The sequence below is a fragment of the Protopterus annectens genome, chromosome 12.part0, assembly GCF_019279795.1.
Source record: "Protopterus annectens isolate FY-2018-M chromosome 12.part0, PAN1.0, whole genome shotgun sequence".
Classification (NCBI taxonomy): domain Eukaryota; kingdom Metazoa; phylum Chordata; order Ceratodontiformes; family Protopteridae; genus Protopterus; species Protopterus annectens.
This window is the reverse complement of record NC_056746.1, coordinates 590,474,354-590,494,308: the sequence shown is the minus strand read 5'-3', so window position 1 is coordinate 590,494,308 and position 19,955 is coordinate 590,474,354. Positions and strand designations below refer to the sequence as shown.

Here is a 19,955-nt window from a genome sequence, read left to right as displayed (position 1 = left end):
TCTAGAGAAATGGTAAGGTCCATTTTATTACATAGTATTGTCAATGCATCATTTGTATATTGCCATTTTATTACATAGCATTATCAATTCATCACTTATATATTGCTTAATTTGTAACCTACATTTCTTGAACATCATCTAGTTTGAAGAACATCATCTTGTGAACAATTTCTAAAGTCTAGTTACTGTTTTACACAACAAAGCACCAGTTTTCATTTTTTTACCAGGTTTTACCCTTTCCTTATTGCCATATGTGCCTTTGTGTTCAGAAATGCAACTGTAACAATAAAAGTTCCCAAAAGTGCACATGTAAACAAAAAGTACAGGTGCTGTTGACAAAGCCAATGCCCAAGTAACTTGGATCTCTCCAGTGATCATGAAAATATTCTACAGTTAGGAAGCATTATTAAAATATAAGATGCTACTTCAAGTTTAATGATTCACTACAGTAACATAAGCTATTACAGTATATTACATTTGCCTTTCTCTACCCATGGATTGTTTTTCATTAACTCTGGGTTTAGAAATGGATCTTCCGGGATTCCATCTTCTATCCATTTTACCAGCCTAAGGAAATAAAATAAATGCATCAAACTTCTTTCATACAAGTGATGGGATAAATGCAGTATTGTTAGTGAATTTGAATTTTATTAAAATCGTTCAGTACAATTTATTTGCTCTATCAGTTACAGTAATAAACTGCTTACATATTGTAATAGTAGGAATTATTTAACAGTTCTCTAAACCTTGTGCTGGGTTCCAGTTTTAGGCTACCTAAACTTGCAACATGCCCACATGGTTATCATATGTCAAAACTGGACTATTGCTAGTTTTACATGTAATTTAACCCTTTTCCAAGATCTGCTGCTGCTAAAGAAGGCAGCAGTTTAGTAATGTCCCTTAGCATTGTTGCTGTCAGTTGAAGCTCGTAGGCTTTCTTGCCCTCTTTGCACTAGTATTGAAAGAAGGACAGAAAAAGAAGCATCACTTCAAGAAATATTTAGGTTTGTCAACAGTCAAAAGGCAATGAATGCAATGCTAGATATCCGATTCCAAATTTGGCTAAATGTCTAATGCTCCTTCACTAACGTGTCTTTTTGACTACAGTCTTCATGAAGGGGCAAACTCCTCAAACTTCAGTTTTGTCAAGTTTTCTTCACAGGTCCCACTATTCTTGCCATACGTTTGTGGTAGCTTTTCAAAATATTTTTTTCCTAGATGATGAAAGTTGACAAGTATATATCAGTACCTTGCAGTAACGGAAAATGTTGGTAAAGATTTGATTTGAGAAATGTTCCTCAGTGGGTGTGTGGTTGAAAAATGAATCTCTGCTGATCTTAATTTTGGAAACTTTTAATCTCTTACTGTCTGAGGTGCATACATGTTCCTCCCGATATCATGCATTTAATCCCTGTACCCACCAGCTCCTTTCTGCCTGTCACACAGTTCTAATTTTTTCTGATTTTATTAGCTGTGTAAAAGTTCCTGCTTTTCATATCTAACCAGTTGAAAGTTGTGTCAATGTTTGTTTGACCACTGTGCCATGAATTAGAAACCATATCACCATTGCTGTAGTTTCTGGTTCGACTACCATAATGTAAAGTACTTCCACAAGTGTTAGGGTTCCACCCAGCTACCTAAAGTACAGGAAGGAAACCTCCATGCCTACCTCACAACTCATAAAACGGCACTTGTTAAGAGTGCATAGTGCAGAGATTCATAGAATTGTCCCTCATAGCATCATGCAGACAAGGGATATGGAAGACTGACATTAGTCACATATTTCTAACAGTAAGCAAATCCCTTAAACAGAATGCCTAGTATCATCAGCCTCCGTCACAGCTAATTTGCACATATCCTCCTTTTTGGTGTACTTTGAAGGTGTCATGACAAGTGTGCTCCGGGTATTCAACTTGTGGGATATCATGCATTGTGAGCAACACACTTTCTCAGACAATCAGACAGACCACTTTTGTAATTCAAATGTACCTGTGGAGTGGTACTTTGAGTCCACAGGCTTCCCCTTGACTCCAGTTGGGATCGGTACAGCGACCAAAACTGATTACATGCATCACCATGTCATGCAGGACCACCCCTTAACATCAGTTGTTTGATGTTTGAAGGGGCCTCTTCTTACAGATGCAGAAAAGCAACCTCAAAGAACAAAGATTAATGCCAGCACCAGGCCACCTTCAGTTTGTCCTTTAGTGTTGTAGCCCCTCGTGAGATTTTAAACTCCCATTAGTTCAGCTCCACAATGACTGAGTATGGTCCACTCCCTCTGAATCTTGTATCCTGGTCTAGGAGAGCTTCTTCTGTCTTTGTTGTACCCTAGAAAGGGGACTCAGTGAGCCTTGCCTTTGTGACATATTAGGAGTATGGAACAACTTAAAGTTCACCTCCTCCTGTCTGTGACCACACTTTGGAGAAGCACTTAGGTGGATTAAGTTTTCTATTGATTGGTGGTTGTCTCCTCTGACTACCTTCTTCCCAGAAGCATCCTGTTGAGTATGTGGAGAAGCAGCAGTGTATAGCCTTTGGGTCTTCCCTCCAGTGAAGTCCATGATCAAGGATTTCATTTATGCAGCCGCACCAAGGCACTGCTTTTGAGGTACCCTCTGTATACCCCAGCTGGCTGGGATGAAATCCTGACCAGGCTTGCTAGTGAAGGCTCCTATGGGAACTATTTAGTCCAACATAGAGTTTGGAAAGCAAAGCCCTTTGTCAGAACAAACCACTTTTTGGGCAAGGTAGGCAAGAGAGCATTTTCCTATGCCATATTGAGGTTCAGTCCCTTAGTTGTTTGTCTCATCTTTCCTTGTTTCCCATCCTTCTTATTGAACCAGGAGCTGATGGTTCACCTTGCATTCACAGGGACTTGGGGGCATACACAATTGCCATTCACTCCTTAGAATATGGAAGGTTGTGATGTTATGTTTTTGTCTATCTCGCCTTCGTTCTTGCTGGTTGGGATCGGAGCCGAGGGACTCGGCCATCTTCTATAGCTTGAGCTGTTTACTGGCTCGAGGCTACCCCTTATCCCATGATGCCTAGCAATAGCTACCCAGATCTCGTTTGCCGCTTCAGCTGTGAGGTGTCATTTTTCAGGTTCAGGCTCGTATAAAGTTTTTTCGTATAACTTTCTTACTCTAGAATTGTATTTTTTCAGTGTTTTATTGTTAACGTTTAGTCTTGTTTTTTGTGATGGTGTTTAATTGTAGTATCCCTTCCTTTCCTTGTAGAACTCGTTTAACTTAGAGAGTTCTCCCCCACCCCTCCCCCCATCTCTTCTTGTCAGGTTAGCCATTTAGGTTAGAGGCTTTCCTTCTACCTTTCTTTAATAGGTTAGCCGTTTACGTTAGAGGCTTTCCTATTTAAAAAAAAAAAATCCTTTAGCTTAGTCTCCTAGTACAGTGTGTTTTTTGTGTAGACTGTATTTTGCTTTGGTAGCTGTTGTGGTATTTGTTGTTTTTTTCTTTCAGGATGTCAAAGGAATCCAAAGTGCCTGGATTCAAGAAGTGTGACTCATGCTGTCAGAAAATGTCTCTGACAGATGGGCACACTTCTTGCGTCTATTGTTTAGGCGCTGTGCACCTGCAGGACTCTTGTTCTATCTGCCATGCATTTAGTCCAAGAGTCCTGCAGGAGCGTAAGGATAAGCTTATTCTTAGGGGTCTTTTAAAGCCCCAGGATTCACCGGCTAAGACACCTCAACCTGTGAAATCCCCTAAAACCTACCAAGCCGTCGGATTCAAGTTCGGAGCCGTCCTATGTTCAGACTCTACCCTCTACTTCAGTTCCGGCTGGCACCGATAAGACTATCTCCCCGTCGGCTCCATCAGAAACTTTGGAGACTTCGCAGAGCCACAAAAGGCTGAGGTCCCCTTCATTGGAATCTGTACATTCCGCTCCTCTGTCTCCCTTGCTTCAGAGCGAGCGCAGTCACATATCTTCTCACTCCTCTCGATCCTCTAGGCTGTCGGATCACGATGTGGAGAGAGTGGTCAGTAGGTTGCTAAAGTCGCAGGCACTTGCCAAGATGTCCAGCCCTCAACAGGTGTCTGCTCCGTCCACTTCGATCGATGGTCCTCCTCCAACTCCAATGAGTTCGGAGCCGGAGTTCGTTGGAGTTCGAGTAGTGGAACCGTCTGCTCCAATAACTCTATCTCCTTCAGTTCCGTCGTCTGCTCCGATCCCCTCGGTGGTGCCGTCCGTCAAGGGATCTGGGTGCCGGGGCTCCCTCGTCTGCTCCGAGGGGGCGAGTGGCATCGGACCCTTGTCCAACCCCATTCTCACTGTCGGAGCTTCGGCGCAGGTGAGCTTGGCTCCTACATTGACCTCGGAGCAGTCTCCCTTGGTGTGAAGAAGGATTCCGATTTCCTCAGAACCAGAGCTTTCTCTGCATCGTGGCAGGACGCCTTCGATGTCATGAGGAGTGTGCTGGCCACTGAGTCAGCTCCACTATCGGCCCCACCGGCTCCGTCCCCTGTAGTGCCTGTGCCAATCTCTGCTCCTCCTCCAGACTCCAAGCGTAGGGAACCAATGCTCCAGGGCACTCCATTGGGTGTTCTCTTCATCCGAGGCCTCCCCTGATCATTCAGAGGACCCCCCCCTCGTAAGAAGAAGTGCAAGAGGAAGCACATTGACTCCCCTGAGTCTGTCACTTTTGATACAGACTTAGATGAATCGGAAGGGTCCCCGAGATCCCCCTCTGAAGATGTTTCCTTCTCGGTCATTCTAGAAATGCTTAAGCAGAGGGGGAACTGGAATCCCCTAGCCCCTACCAAGGATGAGTCTCTATTTCTGGACGCGTTTGGTTCCTGACCTTCCACCTCCTGGGTTTCTCCGCCTTTCAATCCACTTACGGCAGTGGTGGCTTGAAAGGCTTGGTCAGCTCCAGATACAGTGGAACCAACTCCGAGGAGACCTGGTAAACTCATCACAGCATCCCAGGATAAGCAGTTCCTTACCAAAGGTGTTCCTGTTGATGCCATGGTGGTAGCAGCAGCCACCAAAAAAGAGTTAGCAGAAACCTCTTTGTCTGTCCATCCTCCTAACTAGGAGTCTAGGACCATGGACAGATACGGGAAACGAATGTTCACTTCAGCGACCTTTTCTATGAGGTCACTGAACTACTTATGTCATTTTACCCGGCTTCAGAGGGATCTCCTTAAAGAGCTCGGCGATACCCTTCAAGATCCATCAGCTGAGGGGGCTCAAGCTAAAGTAGCTTCCCAGCTGGCGACGCTTAATTCTGTAGTTAACTCCTCCATGAGGCTCATTTCCTATGCAGCCGATGGTGCGAGTAGAGCCGCAGGTACGGTTGTGGCCCTTAGAAGGCATGCATGGATGCGGCTGTGTAATTTTGCAGAACCCTTTCAAGTGTCATTCACCAACACCCCCTTTGATGGTTCCTTTCTTTTTGGACCACAGGTGAAAGACACTTTGACTAGGTGTGAGCAAGAAGGCAAGACTCTCTGCCGTGGGAGTCCATTTTTCCACTCCTTCTAGACTGTACCCCAAAGGTCAGAAGAGTGGCAAAATGTGGTTCTGAAAATCCCAGGGAGCTTTGCCTGACACACGTAGCGATTTTTCCTCCAGGAGCAGAGGGGGGAAACCATAACAACAGACGCCGCCCTCATGGCAGAGGGGGTCCGCAGAACCAGGACAACAGAGAATCTTTCTCTGATAAGCCCTTTCAGCATCCCTGAAGGGTTGCCCAGCTGCTCACCTCTGGAGGCAGTCTCGGGGAAGACTTTCACTGTACCCAAAAGCCTGGCAAGATTTAACGCAAGACAAATGTGTATGGTCCATTATATCCAGAGGTTACAAAATTCCCTTCCGTCAACCCCCCTTACCGTCAAGGAAATCCCTTCCAGATGTTCCACCCAATCTGAAGGACCAAGCAGTAATAGAAGTTTCAAAACTGCTAGAAAAAAAGAGTCATCCAGGAAGTCCTGGCAGACCAGCATGGATCCGGAACTTACTCAAGGTTCTTTTTGGTACCAAAAAAGACAGGGGACTGGAGATCGATTCTGGATCTCAGCTGACTGAACAGGTCTGTACAAAGAACAAAGTTTTGGATGGTCACGCTACAGTCCATTCTACCCTTTCTGGGTCAGGACAATTGGATGTGCTCGATAGATCTTCAGGACACATACTACCATATCAAGAAGGACAGACGCTCCAGGAGATTTCTTTGCTTCCGGCTGGGAGCCAGTCATTACCAATTCAGAGCACTGCCCTTTGGTCTCACCACAGCCCCCAGGGTGTTCACCAAATGTATGGCAATGGTCGCGGCTCACCTGAGACGTCGAGGATTCCAGGTGTTTCCATATCTGGATGACTGGCTCCTCACTGCTACTACCAGGCATCACCTTCTTCAAGCCAGGGACTACACAATCACAATCTGCTCCCAGTTAGGCATTACAATAAACTTCGAAAAGTCTGCCTTGTTGCCCTGTCAATCTATCACCTACATAGGCGTAGACTTAGACACAAGGAACATGTCTGCAAGGCTACTTCCAGAAAGGGTGTCTACAATTCGTCAGCAAGTACAAATTCTGATGCAGAGCAAAAGAATCCAAGTCAGGTTCATCCTTCAAACTCTGGGTTCCATGGCAGCTACCACTCTTTTAATCCCACTGGCCCGCTTTCACATGAGGATCCTTCAGTGGCTTCTGTTCACACAGTGGTCTTTCCAACAGCTGCCCATGTCTCACATGATCATGATTACAGAAGCATGCAAAAGGCACCTTTCCTGGTGGATGGTCTCCCCACTAGTGACTCAGGGCAGACCCTTCATTCAGCCCCCTCCAGTAGCCACAGTGACCACAGATGCCTCCCTGATAGGGTGGGGGGGCATTATCAGGACAGGACAGTCCAAGGCACTTGGCAGCCTCACGAGTACCATCTGCACATAAATGTTCTAGAAATGAGAGTCGTGCTCCTAGCGTTGCAAGCCCTTCAGGACTCTCTTCCTTCTGGGACCATTGCAATTCAAACAGACAACATGTCAGTGGTGTGGTACATCAACAAGCAGGGTGGAACCAGGTCCTACCCCCTGTGTCGAGAAGCACTCAGACTGTGGCAGTGGGTGATTTCCTCCCAATGTTTTCTGATTGCGACGCACATCCCTGGGAGGTCCAACGTCATAGCGGACAGGCTCAGCAAGGCTATCCTCATGCCTCACGAGTGGTATCTGAATCAGGAAGTTGCGGATCTTATCTTCTGCAAATGGGGACGGCCTTGTTGCGATCTTTTTGCTACCCCCTTTAACAGCAAATGCAACAACTACTACTCCCTTCTTCCGCTTCCAGGTCACTCACCTAGAGACGCTCTAGTCCACGATTGGCCTCAGGGACTTCTTTATGCCTTTCCTCCATTTCCCTTGATTCCAAAACTCATACAGAAAGCAATATCATTGGGTTGCAAAATGATCCTTATTGCCCCCTACTGGCCTCGACAGATATGGTTCCCATTCCTGCACCGTTACCTTCTCGATCAACCTTGGACTCTGGATCCGATTCCAGACCTACTGGTTCATCAGTCAGGCAGGTTGCATCAATCCCTCCAAACTCTCCAGCTCACAGCTTGGTTGCTCCACTTCCAACCTTAGCCAGGCTTCCCAGCATTTCCCCGACTGTACATGAGATTATTGTCTCCTCTCACAAGTCCACAACTAGAAAAACTTATGCTAGTAAATGGAAACGTTTTTCTTGTTTGGCAGAGGCTAGGAACGTAGATTTTTCAGCCCCAGTCCACGAAATTCTGGAATTCCTAGCACAACTTTTTCATTCCGGGTCCACTTCTGCTACAGTCAGGGTTCAATTAGCGGCCATTTCTAACTTTCATGTTGGTTTGTCAAATTCAAACATTATGTCTCATAAGCTCTGTAAAGCTTTTTTGAGAGGGACCACTCTCCTTAGGCCTCCAGTGAGAGATCCCCCCCCCCTCCTTGGGACCTTAATCTGGTACTAACTTCCTTAACTCTGCCCCCTTTTGAACCAGCAGCGTCCTGCTCCATTAAGTTTCTATCTTGGAAGACACTCTTTCTGGTAGCTATTACTTCAGCCAGATGCGTCTCTGAACTTCAGGCACTATGTGTTCGTCCTCCATACTTGGTTTTTCATAAGGACAGGGTTGCTCTGAGGACTAATCCTTCGTTTCTTCCAAAAGTCTGCTCAGAAACAAATTTAAACCAATCTATAGACCTTCCTGTGTTTTTCCCTAACCACACCAACAAGGCAGAGTACAAATTATACCAATTGGACTTTCATAGACAATTACGTTTTTACCTGCACAGGACTAAGGAAGTCGGACCAACTATTCCTTTCCTATGCTCTAGGCAAACAAGGTCTCCCAGTTTCCAAGGTGACCTTATCCAGGTGGTTGTCTCACACTATTACTTTCATTTATCAATTAAGGAACAAGGAGTTACCTATCAAACCGAAAGGTCATTCTACTAGGGGCTTGGCCACCTCTGTAGCCTTCCAATCTAGGTTGCCCATGGATTCTATCTGTGCAGCTGCTACGTGGGCAAATCCTCATACCTTTATTTCTCATTACAAGATAGATATGGTCTCCAGGAGCAAAGCTGACTTTGGTTCTACTGTTCTGAAAAGTCTGTTCCAATCAGCCGCCCAGGACTGTAGGTGCTAGGGACGCTGTCCCAACCAGCAAGAATGAAGGCGAGATAGACAACTTAACATAAAGAAGTTATGTACCTACCATAACGTTCTATGTTAGTTGTCTTCATCTCACCTTCCGTCCCTCTGTCCTATTGGACCGAGAGGAGTTCTGGTTTCACTGGCTGAGTGTTTTTCTGGTTTGTTTCCTCTACTGATGTAGAGAATATGACAGGTATACTCAACCTATTTGTTAGGACAGGTTTATTCTCCGGCTATGTCTGGGGTTAGCTATTTCAAACGAGATCTGGGTAGCTATCACTAGGCATCATGGGATAAGGGGTAGCCTCGAGCCAGTAAACAGCTCTCGAGCTATAGACGATGGCCGAGTCGGAGCCGAGGATCGGCTCCGATCCCAACCAGCAAGAAAGAAGGTGAGATGAAGACAACTAACATGGAACGATCTGGTAGATACATAACTTCTTTTTCTTTGCCTGGCTATGGTTAGAGTCAATGCTTTTTAAGAACTGGCTCCCTACATTCTGTGGGTGTGTGTACAGTCTGCTTTTGGAATATTTACTTACTATAAACCTTTCAATTCATGGTGTATCCTGTTGAGATGCATCCTGTTATCAGCTCCAGTGTTGAGACTGTTGTGGGTAGACTGTCCCTTGAATCAGTCTCCCCCCCCCCCAACCTAGTAGTTTACAGCCTTGATTTAACCCACTCATGAAACTCATCAAGGCAAGTTCTCCGTGTAAAACATAAAAAAAAATACATTTTTTACCATATCAGTTAATCTAAGAAGGGGGACCCTCCTTGATGGATCAGGTGTATTCTCAGCTGTATTCCTTTTTTGGTGGGGAGAGCAGTCCCTCATTTTACTCCTCAAATGTTGCATTTCATTAGTTGGGTGGAGTATGTATGTAGCTAGGGGAGCAGACTGGAGGACACTGAGAATGAATGCACATCTGTCAACAAACATGGTTACTTCCCGAGAAAAGATACCAGTAGATGACTGGTAGAGAGGAAGGAGGCTCACCCCCATAGATCAATTAATGGGGTAAGAACGTAACTGTTGCACACCTTTGGCTCCCTTTCCAGTCTGTAATTCACTGTAACCTAGGATGTTCTCCAGACTCTGTGTTGGAGTATTGATTCCTAGAATCTTACTTACTGCCATACAGAGGGCCACGGCTATCCCGATTTCCAGAGCTGTGAAGTCTGAAGTGTTTCACGTGTATTCAAAATGTTCGCAGTCCATTGGTTGGCTCATTTTTTCAGAGTGCTTCCTCCTTCAAGTCAACTAAGCACCCCACTGGAGATTTTCTTGTATCAAACCCTGCATAAAGATTTTCACTTATTTTGTCTGTTCTGCTTGGATCCTCAGCACATCTTGAATTGTCCTGACTGTGCTAAATTCTGTGCAACAACCCTCAAACATAGGGCCAAGGTATTAGTTGCCCATATCACCAGCATCTGCTAGTGTTATTCTCTAGAAATGGAAAGACAAAAAAATCAAGGGCTCTGATATTTCCAATAAAGCACCGACTCTAGTCCCCAAGTCAACCGATGACCCAGGTGAGGCACCTTTGCATCCCCCTAAACTGGTGACTCCTAGGCCCAAACTCTCTGGTACAACCCTTCAGGAGATCTAGCCTATCTACCACTTTCACCAAGACACAGACCTCAATCAGGTCTGAGGTCACTCCAGAAGCCCCAGTTTCTGACTTTGGATTGTGGGCCTCTAAGGAAACATCTTGTCTACCTTGACTACCAAAACCTTAACCAAATCTGTGGTCAGATGACTGCAACTTCTGATCATCCCTTTTAAACAGACCTTTCTTCACCTCTTCCCTCAGCCACTTCTGAGGCTGAAGCCCAAGACCCCCTAAAAATAGCTCAAGGATTCATTTTACATAAAATCCAAGGAACCCTCCCATATTTATGCTACTGCAACCTCCCCATTTAAAAGAAGCAGGGAGGTGGCCTTTCAGGGGGATTGATTCCTTAGCCTGAGAAGATGAAGAGGAATCATCTTATTTTGGGCACCTTCCATTACAATCTTATCCAGATTTTTTGCATTGATGACACCTTCTCTTCTGCCCCTTCCATCCTTCTTTGGGGATACCGTTAGAGTGAAGGAAGCTTTCAACTGAGAAAGCAAACTGTTCTCAAGTTCAAACCCATTAGAGGGAACTGCTAAGTTTGCCTTTTCCCAGCCACTGACTATTTCTCCTGTACACATAGTACTGAATTATGTCTGAAGATATCACTTTACATTCTGATTCTTTATCACCTGCTCCTAGAAAACTAGACAGGTTTTAGAGTGCTTGAATTTCACAAGCATTTTTACAAAAATTCCCAAGGCTCGACCCCTCCATAGTATCTACTGAATCCACAAAATGTGTACCTAAGGGGCCAACTAGACATCGATACCTAATGATAAAGTAGACTATTAGACTTGGGGGGAGCTTATACCTGTGCCATCCTTGCAATGAGAGCATTGAATTTCTAATTCTGTATGCTAAAGTACCTTCAATCTCTCCAGGATAAAATTGTAGCTAAGATGTACTCTGTCGCGGCTAGAACCTTATCAAAGGAAATTCAGAAGACAGCAGTCAAAGCTTTATAAGTCTCCAGACATTCCCTAAAGTGTGGCTATGATGGTTTAATTGCATAATGTAAAACAGCTGATATATGTTCTGTCATATGCAGACATGCATGGCACAAGAACCAGTCCCTGTTAGATCACGTCAAGGCTGAGCTGCCAGATACTCCATTTGAGAAGAATTATTTTTCAGACCTCCAGCTGAACAGGTTTTTAAGAAGCTGGATAAGGCAGGAAAGAAAATAAAACCTGTAAAGGAATTGTATCTGTCTCTAACACCAAGGTACAGTTGGAATTACCCCTCAAAACCTTGCCCCCCCCGGACAAGACAAATGGAGGCCTTCCCATGGCAAGAGACCCAGGTAATCCAGGAGATGGTAACCAAACCAATGCACAGAACAGGGAGGTCCAAAGAGCCCACACAGCACAGAAACCAACTATGACTATGTTCAACTCCAGCCTCCCATACCTCTACCCACCCTCCATGCCAAATCTTTGGCTGGAAGATTCACCTTATTCCTAAATCAATGGGAAACCATCACCAGGGGCCAGTGGGTCCTCAGCATCATAGAAAGGAGGTACTACATCCGATTCACTGCAACCCCACCCTTCTTTGGCATTCCAAAACCGCCAAAAGAACAGGAAAGCCTTTTTCCTTCTATCTTCAGGTAATTCTTTCACCAAGGATCCATTCAGCCAGTTCCTCCAGGTCCAAAGACTTGGATTCAAGAATCGTTGTAGCTCCAAGAAAGGAAGGCACCGGGAGGCCCATCTTGGACATGTCAAAACTAAAAAAGTTTCTCAATATCTCAAATTTCAAAATGCTTACTTTAAAAAAAAATATTTCCCATGATTTTCCAAAATGCCTTCATGGTCACTCTAGACTTACCTCTACTTTCAAGATGTCTACACATTGAGTAACAGCTTAATTCTAGCTCTCCCCATGTGAAAACATAAACTTAGCAGAGAAAGCCAGTGGACCTGCATTTATGGGTAAATTTCACTAACTGGCTAGTAAGTGCACTGCCTGGATGCCAGAAAAAAAGAAATACAAAGGCCCTGAAGGAAAATCAGCTACAAAAGGTACTTAAAAAAACGACTGGGAAGAATACTGCAGCTCTTAAGCAAAAAGCAGTGCAAGCTTCAGACATGATTTCCAGTAACCTAGAGGAAAGTATAAGGCAACTGCATACAGACCTGAGTAAAATAAATGAAACCATGAGAAAGCCTGGAAAAAATAGAAGCTCTAAGCAGATATTTCAGATAGGGTGATAAAACTGCAAAACTCAAGGGTCGAAATGAATAAAAGGTTGGCTGAAGGTGAGATTGCACAAGAAGAGATGTTTAAAAAAAATAATAGAATTAGGGGATACAGCACACAGGGAAAACCCAAGATTTACTGCTTTCCTCCTGAAGCAGGAAGAACAGACTGTATTAATTTTATGAAAGCACAAATAAGCAACGGGTATTTCACAACAGGAATTGTTCATTGACAGGGCACATCATGTGTGTGCTCCAACCCTGGCTATGAGAAAACAACCTAGACCTTTAATAGTAAAGATGCAATCTTGCCAGCAGAAGGAGTTGATTCTGACAAAACTATGGCAGAAGGCCAGAGTAATAAAAGTGGGGGACAGCAGTGTTTGTGGAGAATGTCTGCTCATACACCAGGCAGAAGAGGAGTAAATGTATTCCTTTAGTCAGGGTATGTCGGGAAGCAGGTGTGATACACAAACTGCTGTACCTGGCTATCTTCAAATTATTGTTTTCTGAAGGAACAATGTACTTGCTAAGGAAGAACTACAAAAGTTTATACAGCAAAAAGTGAGCTGTTAAACCGAAAGAGATTCTGCTACTTGTTATTCTGGTAATAGAGACTGTGCCAATGAAACCTTTTCCAGTGTTTCAACAGAAAATGATTCACAGAGGGGAAAGAGCACAAGAGTTGACTAGAAGAATCGAGAGCACATTGGAAATGAACAGGAATAGAATAAGAGAATCTGGACATATTTGACTTGCTTGGACTTTATTAAACTTGTAGGGGACTCTAAAGCATATGCCCCTACTTCATGAAATGAATGTTTGGAGAATAAAATCATTAACTTGGAAAGTGACAAATGTGGGATTACAAAGCAGTGATTATATTTGTGAAACATGACAGAATAAGAACATCTAGCAGTTGCAAGGAAAAGTATAACTAGAAAATGGAAATCTGCTGCTGTGCCACTTGTTGAAGACTTTTTATTCTTTTTTAAAGGAAACAGCTGATAAGAATACAAAAACTATCCTAAACAATTCATCAACAATCCTGAAAGAAAGTGATATATCTCATTCACATTCTTCAGCTAGAACCTGAGACTCGAATGAAAATTGAAGTTGCTTATGTAGTTTTTCTTTATCTATATATCCATATAGGAATGTAATATTTAAATCTATTTTAGGCATACATGTTGTATATAGTTTACTTAGCTATTTGTAATAGTTATTATATTATTACAATGTATTAATTTATTACCCTAACAAAAAAATTTGAGCCAAAACAGAAAGACAATCTGGAAATACTGAAATTTTTTGGAATTTGTTAAACTTGTAGGGGACTCTAAAGCATATACCCTACTTCATGACTTCATGTCAGTAATGTTCAGAAAAATACTCTGGAGAGGGAAAGAGGAGGGAAGTAAAAAAATTGTTTTCTTAATAGTACTATTTTGATAGTGCATGGTTTCCTTTGTATGTAATAGTGTTTTCATTTATTTTTATGTGTAATGGGGATACAGATTTAAATAAGGGATTCAGTTTTTTTTTTCCTTTTTCCCTTCTCTCTTTTTTCAATTTTGAAAAATGCAGGCACTGCAATGTAAAAAATCTGGTTAAAAGACAAATTAGTGTGCTTTTCTTTATTCTTGCGTAGAGGAATGACTGGGTTAAGGACTTCAGCTTAATCTAGTAACAAGTTTTCGAGACAGCAAATAAATGAAAAAGAATATTGATTATTATAAGTTTTTTTTTCTAGTTAGCAAAGATATATGCTTGGCAGTTTTGCCTAGTTTCATGCCTCTAGCAAACAATCTGATAAAGGGAAATGGCTTTTATAAAATGTTTTCTGAAAGCATTTAAGTGTTTTCCCAGCTGAGAGAGCTATAAGATAAGACAAACTCAGACAGCACTTAATAGAACCCAGGCTCTACCATGCATCTTAGCATGGATAACCTTTCTATTAGGTTATCATGGATAACCTTTCTATTAGGTTATCTCAAAGCTATATGTGTGGCTGTCAATTTGGAACATTTGTTCCTATTAGGAGGGTAAAACTACAATATTTGAAGATGTACATAGTTTTGTGTGTTAGAAGCCACGGTGGTTCAGCGGTAGCATTCTTGCCTCACAGCAAGAGGTTCTCCTGTTCGATTCATGGCTGGAGTGCCTTCTGTGTGGAGTCTGCATGTCCTCCCCACGGTTGAGTGGCCTCCGAAAGACATGCATGAATGGGCATGCCTTTGCTGAAGGTTGGGCATCATGCTGGCAACTCGGCACCATAAAAAATCTACTGCCAATCATTAGTGGACTGGAGTTCCACTGTGGTGACCCATAACCGGGAAAAGCCGAAAAGACAAACAACAACAGCAGCATAGTTTTGTGTGTTAAGTTTATTGGTTTGGGGGGGGGGTTGTATTTTTGTTTGAGGGTTTTCATTAAAACAAAAAGTTCTGTAAGATGTGTGACATAGGCTTAAATGGGGATGACAAGAAGCAATTGTATAAAAGATTAACCTGCCAAACAGTACATGCATGTAACACAAAAGCTGGAACTAGACATTTAACAAAAAGGTTATACATAAAAGGTGGGAATACTTTTTCAAGAATATGATCTCTGTAATTTCTATAAACATGAATTGTCTCACAAATACAAAAAGAATAGTGAACTATATTAAAAATATATACTACAAATATGCTACAGGAGACACACTTGGAAAGAACTGAACATGTGAATTTGATAAAGAATGATATTTAGGATGGTTATTCAACGGAATATATGGGGAAAAAGGAAGAGAGGAGTACTTATATTAATTGCAAGAGGAGCACCAATAGTGATATAAGAGGATAAGAAGACAATGATAAATTTGTAGTACTAAGGGGCTACTGTCAAGGGAAGATTACACTGGCATGCATTCATATTCCACTGAAAACTGCTATAATGGAGCTTACAAAAACTGTGGGGGAAATCAGCTTTCAGCAAGGGATATTACCTATAGGTGTGGCCTGGAATTTGGTTTGCAACAGTGAAGTGGCCCAGAAACGAAATATAACAAAGAAGGGTAGATTTTTAAAGACATTTATGAAAATATTTGGTAAGGAAGATGTGAATTCAGTACTAGGAGTTCAGAGTGAATTTACTTATTATTCCCCAAGATACAAAACTGGGCTAGGCTAGACAGAATTTACATTTCACAGGAACATATGCATTTAATTGAAGGTATTGATATTTACCCAATAACTATTTCAGATCATGCGCCAATAACTAAAATAAAAAATCAGGACAATGAAATAAAAATGAGATACTGGTGCTTTCTCACCTATCTTTTGAAAAGAGATTAATTTAAGAAATGGGAAGTGGAAATTATTCAGGAGCTATTAGAGAAGATAGAAATTTCTTCTGAAAATATAGCTAGGGAGTGGGATGAAATTAAAGTAGAGTTTAAAAATAGGGAGGAAAAAAAGTGTAATATAGTTAAAAAGTAAGAATTATTTAGAAGGACTGACAAATGTTAAAGTGTTGCAAAAAAGGGGGAAATCTCAGAGTAAGAAGAGGAGCAACTGCAGAATGCTCAGCAGAAAATAAGGACTACCTTATGCATGAGTTTAGAAAGACTGCTGTTTTTTTTTTCTTTAATTCTAGAGCACAAAACCTTTTAGCAAAATGACTCTGGCAACAAAGTAGAAAGGGTTGCCACCAAGCTTAAGGATCCTTTAACAAGGAAGATGACAAGGGATCCTGTAAGTATTCAAAATATTTCAGAAATTCTATGAAAGTCTGTATAAAGCAGAGAAATATGGAGGTCATGAAAAGGTACAAATGGAAATGTTTATGGAAGAATTAAATATACCAAGGTTACAGGTAGAAGATGCTCAATTACTAACAGAATAGGAGGAGATGAGATAAAACGGATGTATAACCAATCTACAGGATAGTCCCCAGGAATAGATGGTATTCCTGTAGAAGTTTGAAAGCTAGGAGGGAAAAACTTATAAAGATCTGGATGGTTTTGTTTAACTGTATTTTCAGAGGAGAAGTACCAACATCCTGGAAGAAAGTGGTGGTAGCTGTAATATCTAAAGAGGCTAAAGATCCATCAGACCCAGCTTCATACATACCCATTTCAATACTAAACCATAATTATAAAGTGTCTATAATGGCTAAAATAATGGCAAAAGTGATGTCAAAATGGATAGATATGGATCAATGTGGTTTTGCGGAGGGGAGGCAAACATTTGACAACATTAACAGAACCCTGATCCAGAGGGAAGAAGAATGTAAGAAAATACCACTGTTTTTTGTGGGTATTGATTCAGAGAAAGCATTTGACAGAGCTGGGACTTCATGAACAGAGCAATGGAAGCATTTGCATTCCATGATAAAATTATAAGGTTGATTGGGAGGATATATGAGGGATTGGAGGACAAAATTAAAATGGGTAGGGTCCTCTGATAATTTCATCTTGAGCAGATGAACCGGGTAGGGGTGTCCTCTCTCCCCTTTGTTATTTGGATTATATTTAGAACCATTGGTAAAGAAAATAATGGAATCAGAAATTCAATGATATAATTGGTATGGTAGTCAAGAAAAGCTGGCTCTGTTTTCAGATATTATTTTATACCAAACAAAACCAGAAAGGGACATTACAGTGTTGTGAAATCTTTTGAGACCGTTTCAAATCTTTTTGGGATACAAAATTAATGAAGCTAAACAAAGACAATAGTGGTAAATTATTTGCATACACATGAAATAGGTCAGCAATGTCCATACTTATGACTACATGATCAAATGTATTTAGGAATATGGATAAAAAATCATTCTGGTGTGACAGCTAAAGATATGTGGAAAGATAATACAAAAACTAAGAAAATGGAAGCTCTGTTATATGGATATTGATAGTAAGATACAAGCAGTTAAAATGTTTTTAGTCCCTTTAGTCTTATACATAGGTCAGGCATACTTTTATCAACCAGATGAGAATAGCAATTAATAAAGAGCTGAAGGTATTTATCTGGGAGCGGAAGACCGCAAGAGTCAAGTGGGATAAGCTTATTCTTCCAATAGAACAAGGCAGACTGAGATTACCTGATTTGAAGGGGTATTTCAGAGCAACACAGTTAAGGCTCCTATACATAGCACAAGCAGAAAAATATAATTCACAGTGGAAAGAGGAGGGAAGCTTAAAGAAACAAGGAGAGACTGGGATTTTGGATGCAGACTTTTAAGGAGAATAACAATAGCCTTATAGAATATTATATTTGTAAAGTAGCAGAAAGTATTCTAAGAACTAAGCCAACATGGAAGTGGAAAAAGGAGATTCTGCTGATAGGGATGACTGCAATTAGGGATACAGACAATAGGGAAGAGGGGTCTGGAATTTATTGGAGAAAACTGGCAAAAGAACCAAGGTAATAGGGAGCAAATAACTAGAGAGGGAAAGGTAATAGAATGAGAAAACACCAATAACTTATTTGGCTGGACTGTGGGTTAAAGATTGCCTTCCCTATCAAGGATTTATTCCAGAGTATAGGCAAAGTGAAAGAAATAAGGTGGGAGGGTTGTAAATGAAAAATAAGCGTTGGTAGAGTTTTTAGTAGAATCTAGAACAGAAGTTGCTGTTAAAATAACAAAAAAGCAAGCAAGCTGCAAGTACTCCAAACCACACTATTTATTGTGAGCGCTTTCGTCAGAGACAGTGCTCCAACTTCATCAGACAAAACAAAAGACAACAATTAACTACTTTATATACTTACAAGTGGATGCAATTAACCCAATCACAAATTAACCATCAGTAAATTACATTCACTAATTTATGTAGGGTTATAAAAACATCTAACTCCATTATGGCAACAGTAAACAATCCAACTAACACACAATATCCTCCATTTGCAATATGTATACTTAAAACCATATACAAAACATAACAGAAACCTATACAAAAGTACATGCATATAATAAAAATATATACATTAAAGATTTAAAATTAACAAGGTGTAAAACCCTTTCAGCTAAAATTAGGGGAGCTAAACCCATAGTTGACACAAGTGTGAATAATTATAAAGTAAAAATTAAAACTTGAATGATTTTACTTATTCCTACATTTAAAAATGCAACTTATGTACATGAATATATATATATATATATATATATATATATACACACACAAATAAATAAGAGACAAAAAAACATGGTCCAGTAGACAAGTGTATATAAATGCAACCTTATGGTAAATATGACACTGACTGTAGGTAGGCAAACAAAGGCCAATATGACACTTACTGTAGAAAGGCATACAAAATATACTTTAAACACTTAGTTAAAGTGCTGGTCCACAAGCTATAGGCACTACCTAGCAAGTGCTTTAAGCTTTAAAAGGGATTAGATTGATACATATTCATTAAGGCCAGGAGGTATGTGGGCCAATGTGCGAACTTGCCACATAAGCTCGCATTCCTCAAGTTTAAGTTCCCATGGACCTCCTCGTATTTTGTGTTCTAACTGTTGTATTACTGCAAACACAAACTTGTGAGTGGAGTAATCTAAAACGTGTCTTGCCAACACATTTGTAGTAATCTGTTTGTGTATGCTGTACTGGTGTTCGTATATCCTTTGTTTTATTTTTCTTTTGGTTTTGCCAATGTAGTATGATGTGCACCCCTCGCATAAGGCTACATAGACTACCCATTTGGTGTCACAGTTAAATTGCCTTCTATATTGTATGTTCTGTCCCTAATACAAAGTTTGTTGCCCGTCTTAATAAATTTACACTGAGGGCAACTACCACATTTTGCCATACCAAAACTACCCTTGCATATTTTTCTCCATTTCTCAAACAGGCATTTCATATTGGGTCCCCTCCTATACGTGAATCGTGGGGCTGCTTTTAATATTTTATTAAAACCATTGTCTTCCAAAATTATGGTCCATTTCTTAAGAGGGATGTCCCTAATGTTTTTGGAATCTGTAGAATAGGTAACAAGAAATCTTGTGCCTGTATCAAGTGTTGTGTTCGCCCTCTTTTGAATTGGCTGTTCAAAAGATGTATCATGTACTGCTCAATAGCCTTTGTGTACAATAGTCTAAAATACCCTGACCGCCTTTTAGTATTTACCTCGTGGAAGATGTGTTCAAGAAAATTTGGTGGGTGCCCCCTCTTGAGAAACATAGATTTTTAACAAATCACATTCTATCATGTAATCATCGTCACTCGAAACCATCCTAGCAGCCCTAACTACCTGACCCTTGACAACCGCCTTCTGATGGTAAGGATGGCTACTTGAAAAATGTAAAAAAGCATTCGAGTAAGTGGGTTTATGATAAATGGTGGTCGCATATCTACTATTCACCCTATCTTTAAACAGATATACATCCAAAAAGTTAATGGAATCAATGCCCACTTGGAATGTAAATTCCAGAAACTCTGTTAAAGTGGTGATATCTGCAATAAAGGACTCTGTACTGGT

The 19,955-nt window shown here is 41.3% G+C and overlaps 1 protein-coding gene across 2 annotated transcripts in view; it reads right to left on the bottom strand.

Annotated features, from left to right (window-relative positions):
* Nucleotides 1–19,955, bottom strand: part of GNG13 (G protein subunit gamma 13) — a 285,318-nt gene continuing 265,363 nt past the window's right edge. For both annotated transcript variants that reach the window (XM_044089726.1, XM_044089727.1), the window contains one exon: nucleotides 1–567. In XM_044089726.1, coding sequence (XP_043945661.1) covers nucleotides 462–567 — 106 coding nt within the window. In that variant the 3' untranslated portion in view covers nucleotides 1–461. The remainder of the gene's footprint in view (nucleotides 568–19,955) is intronic.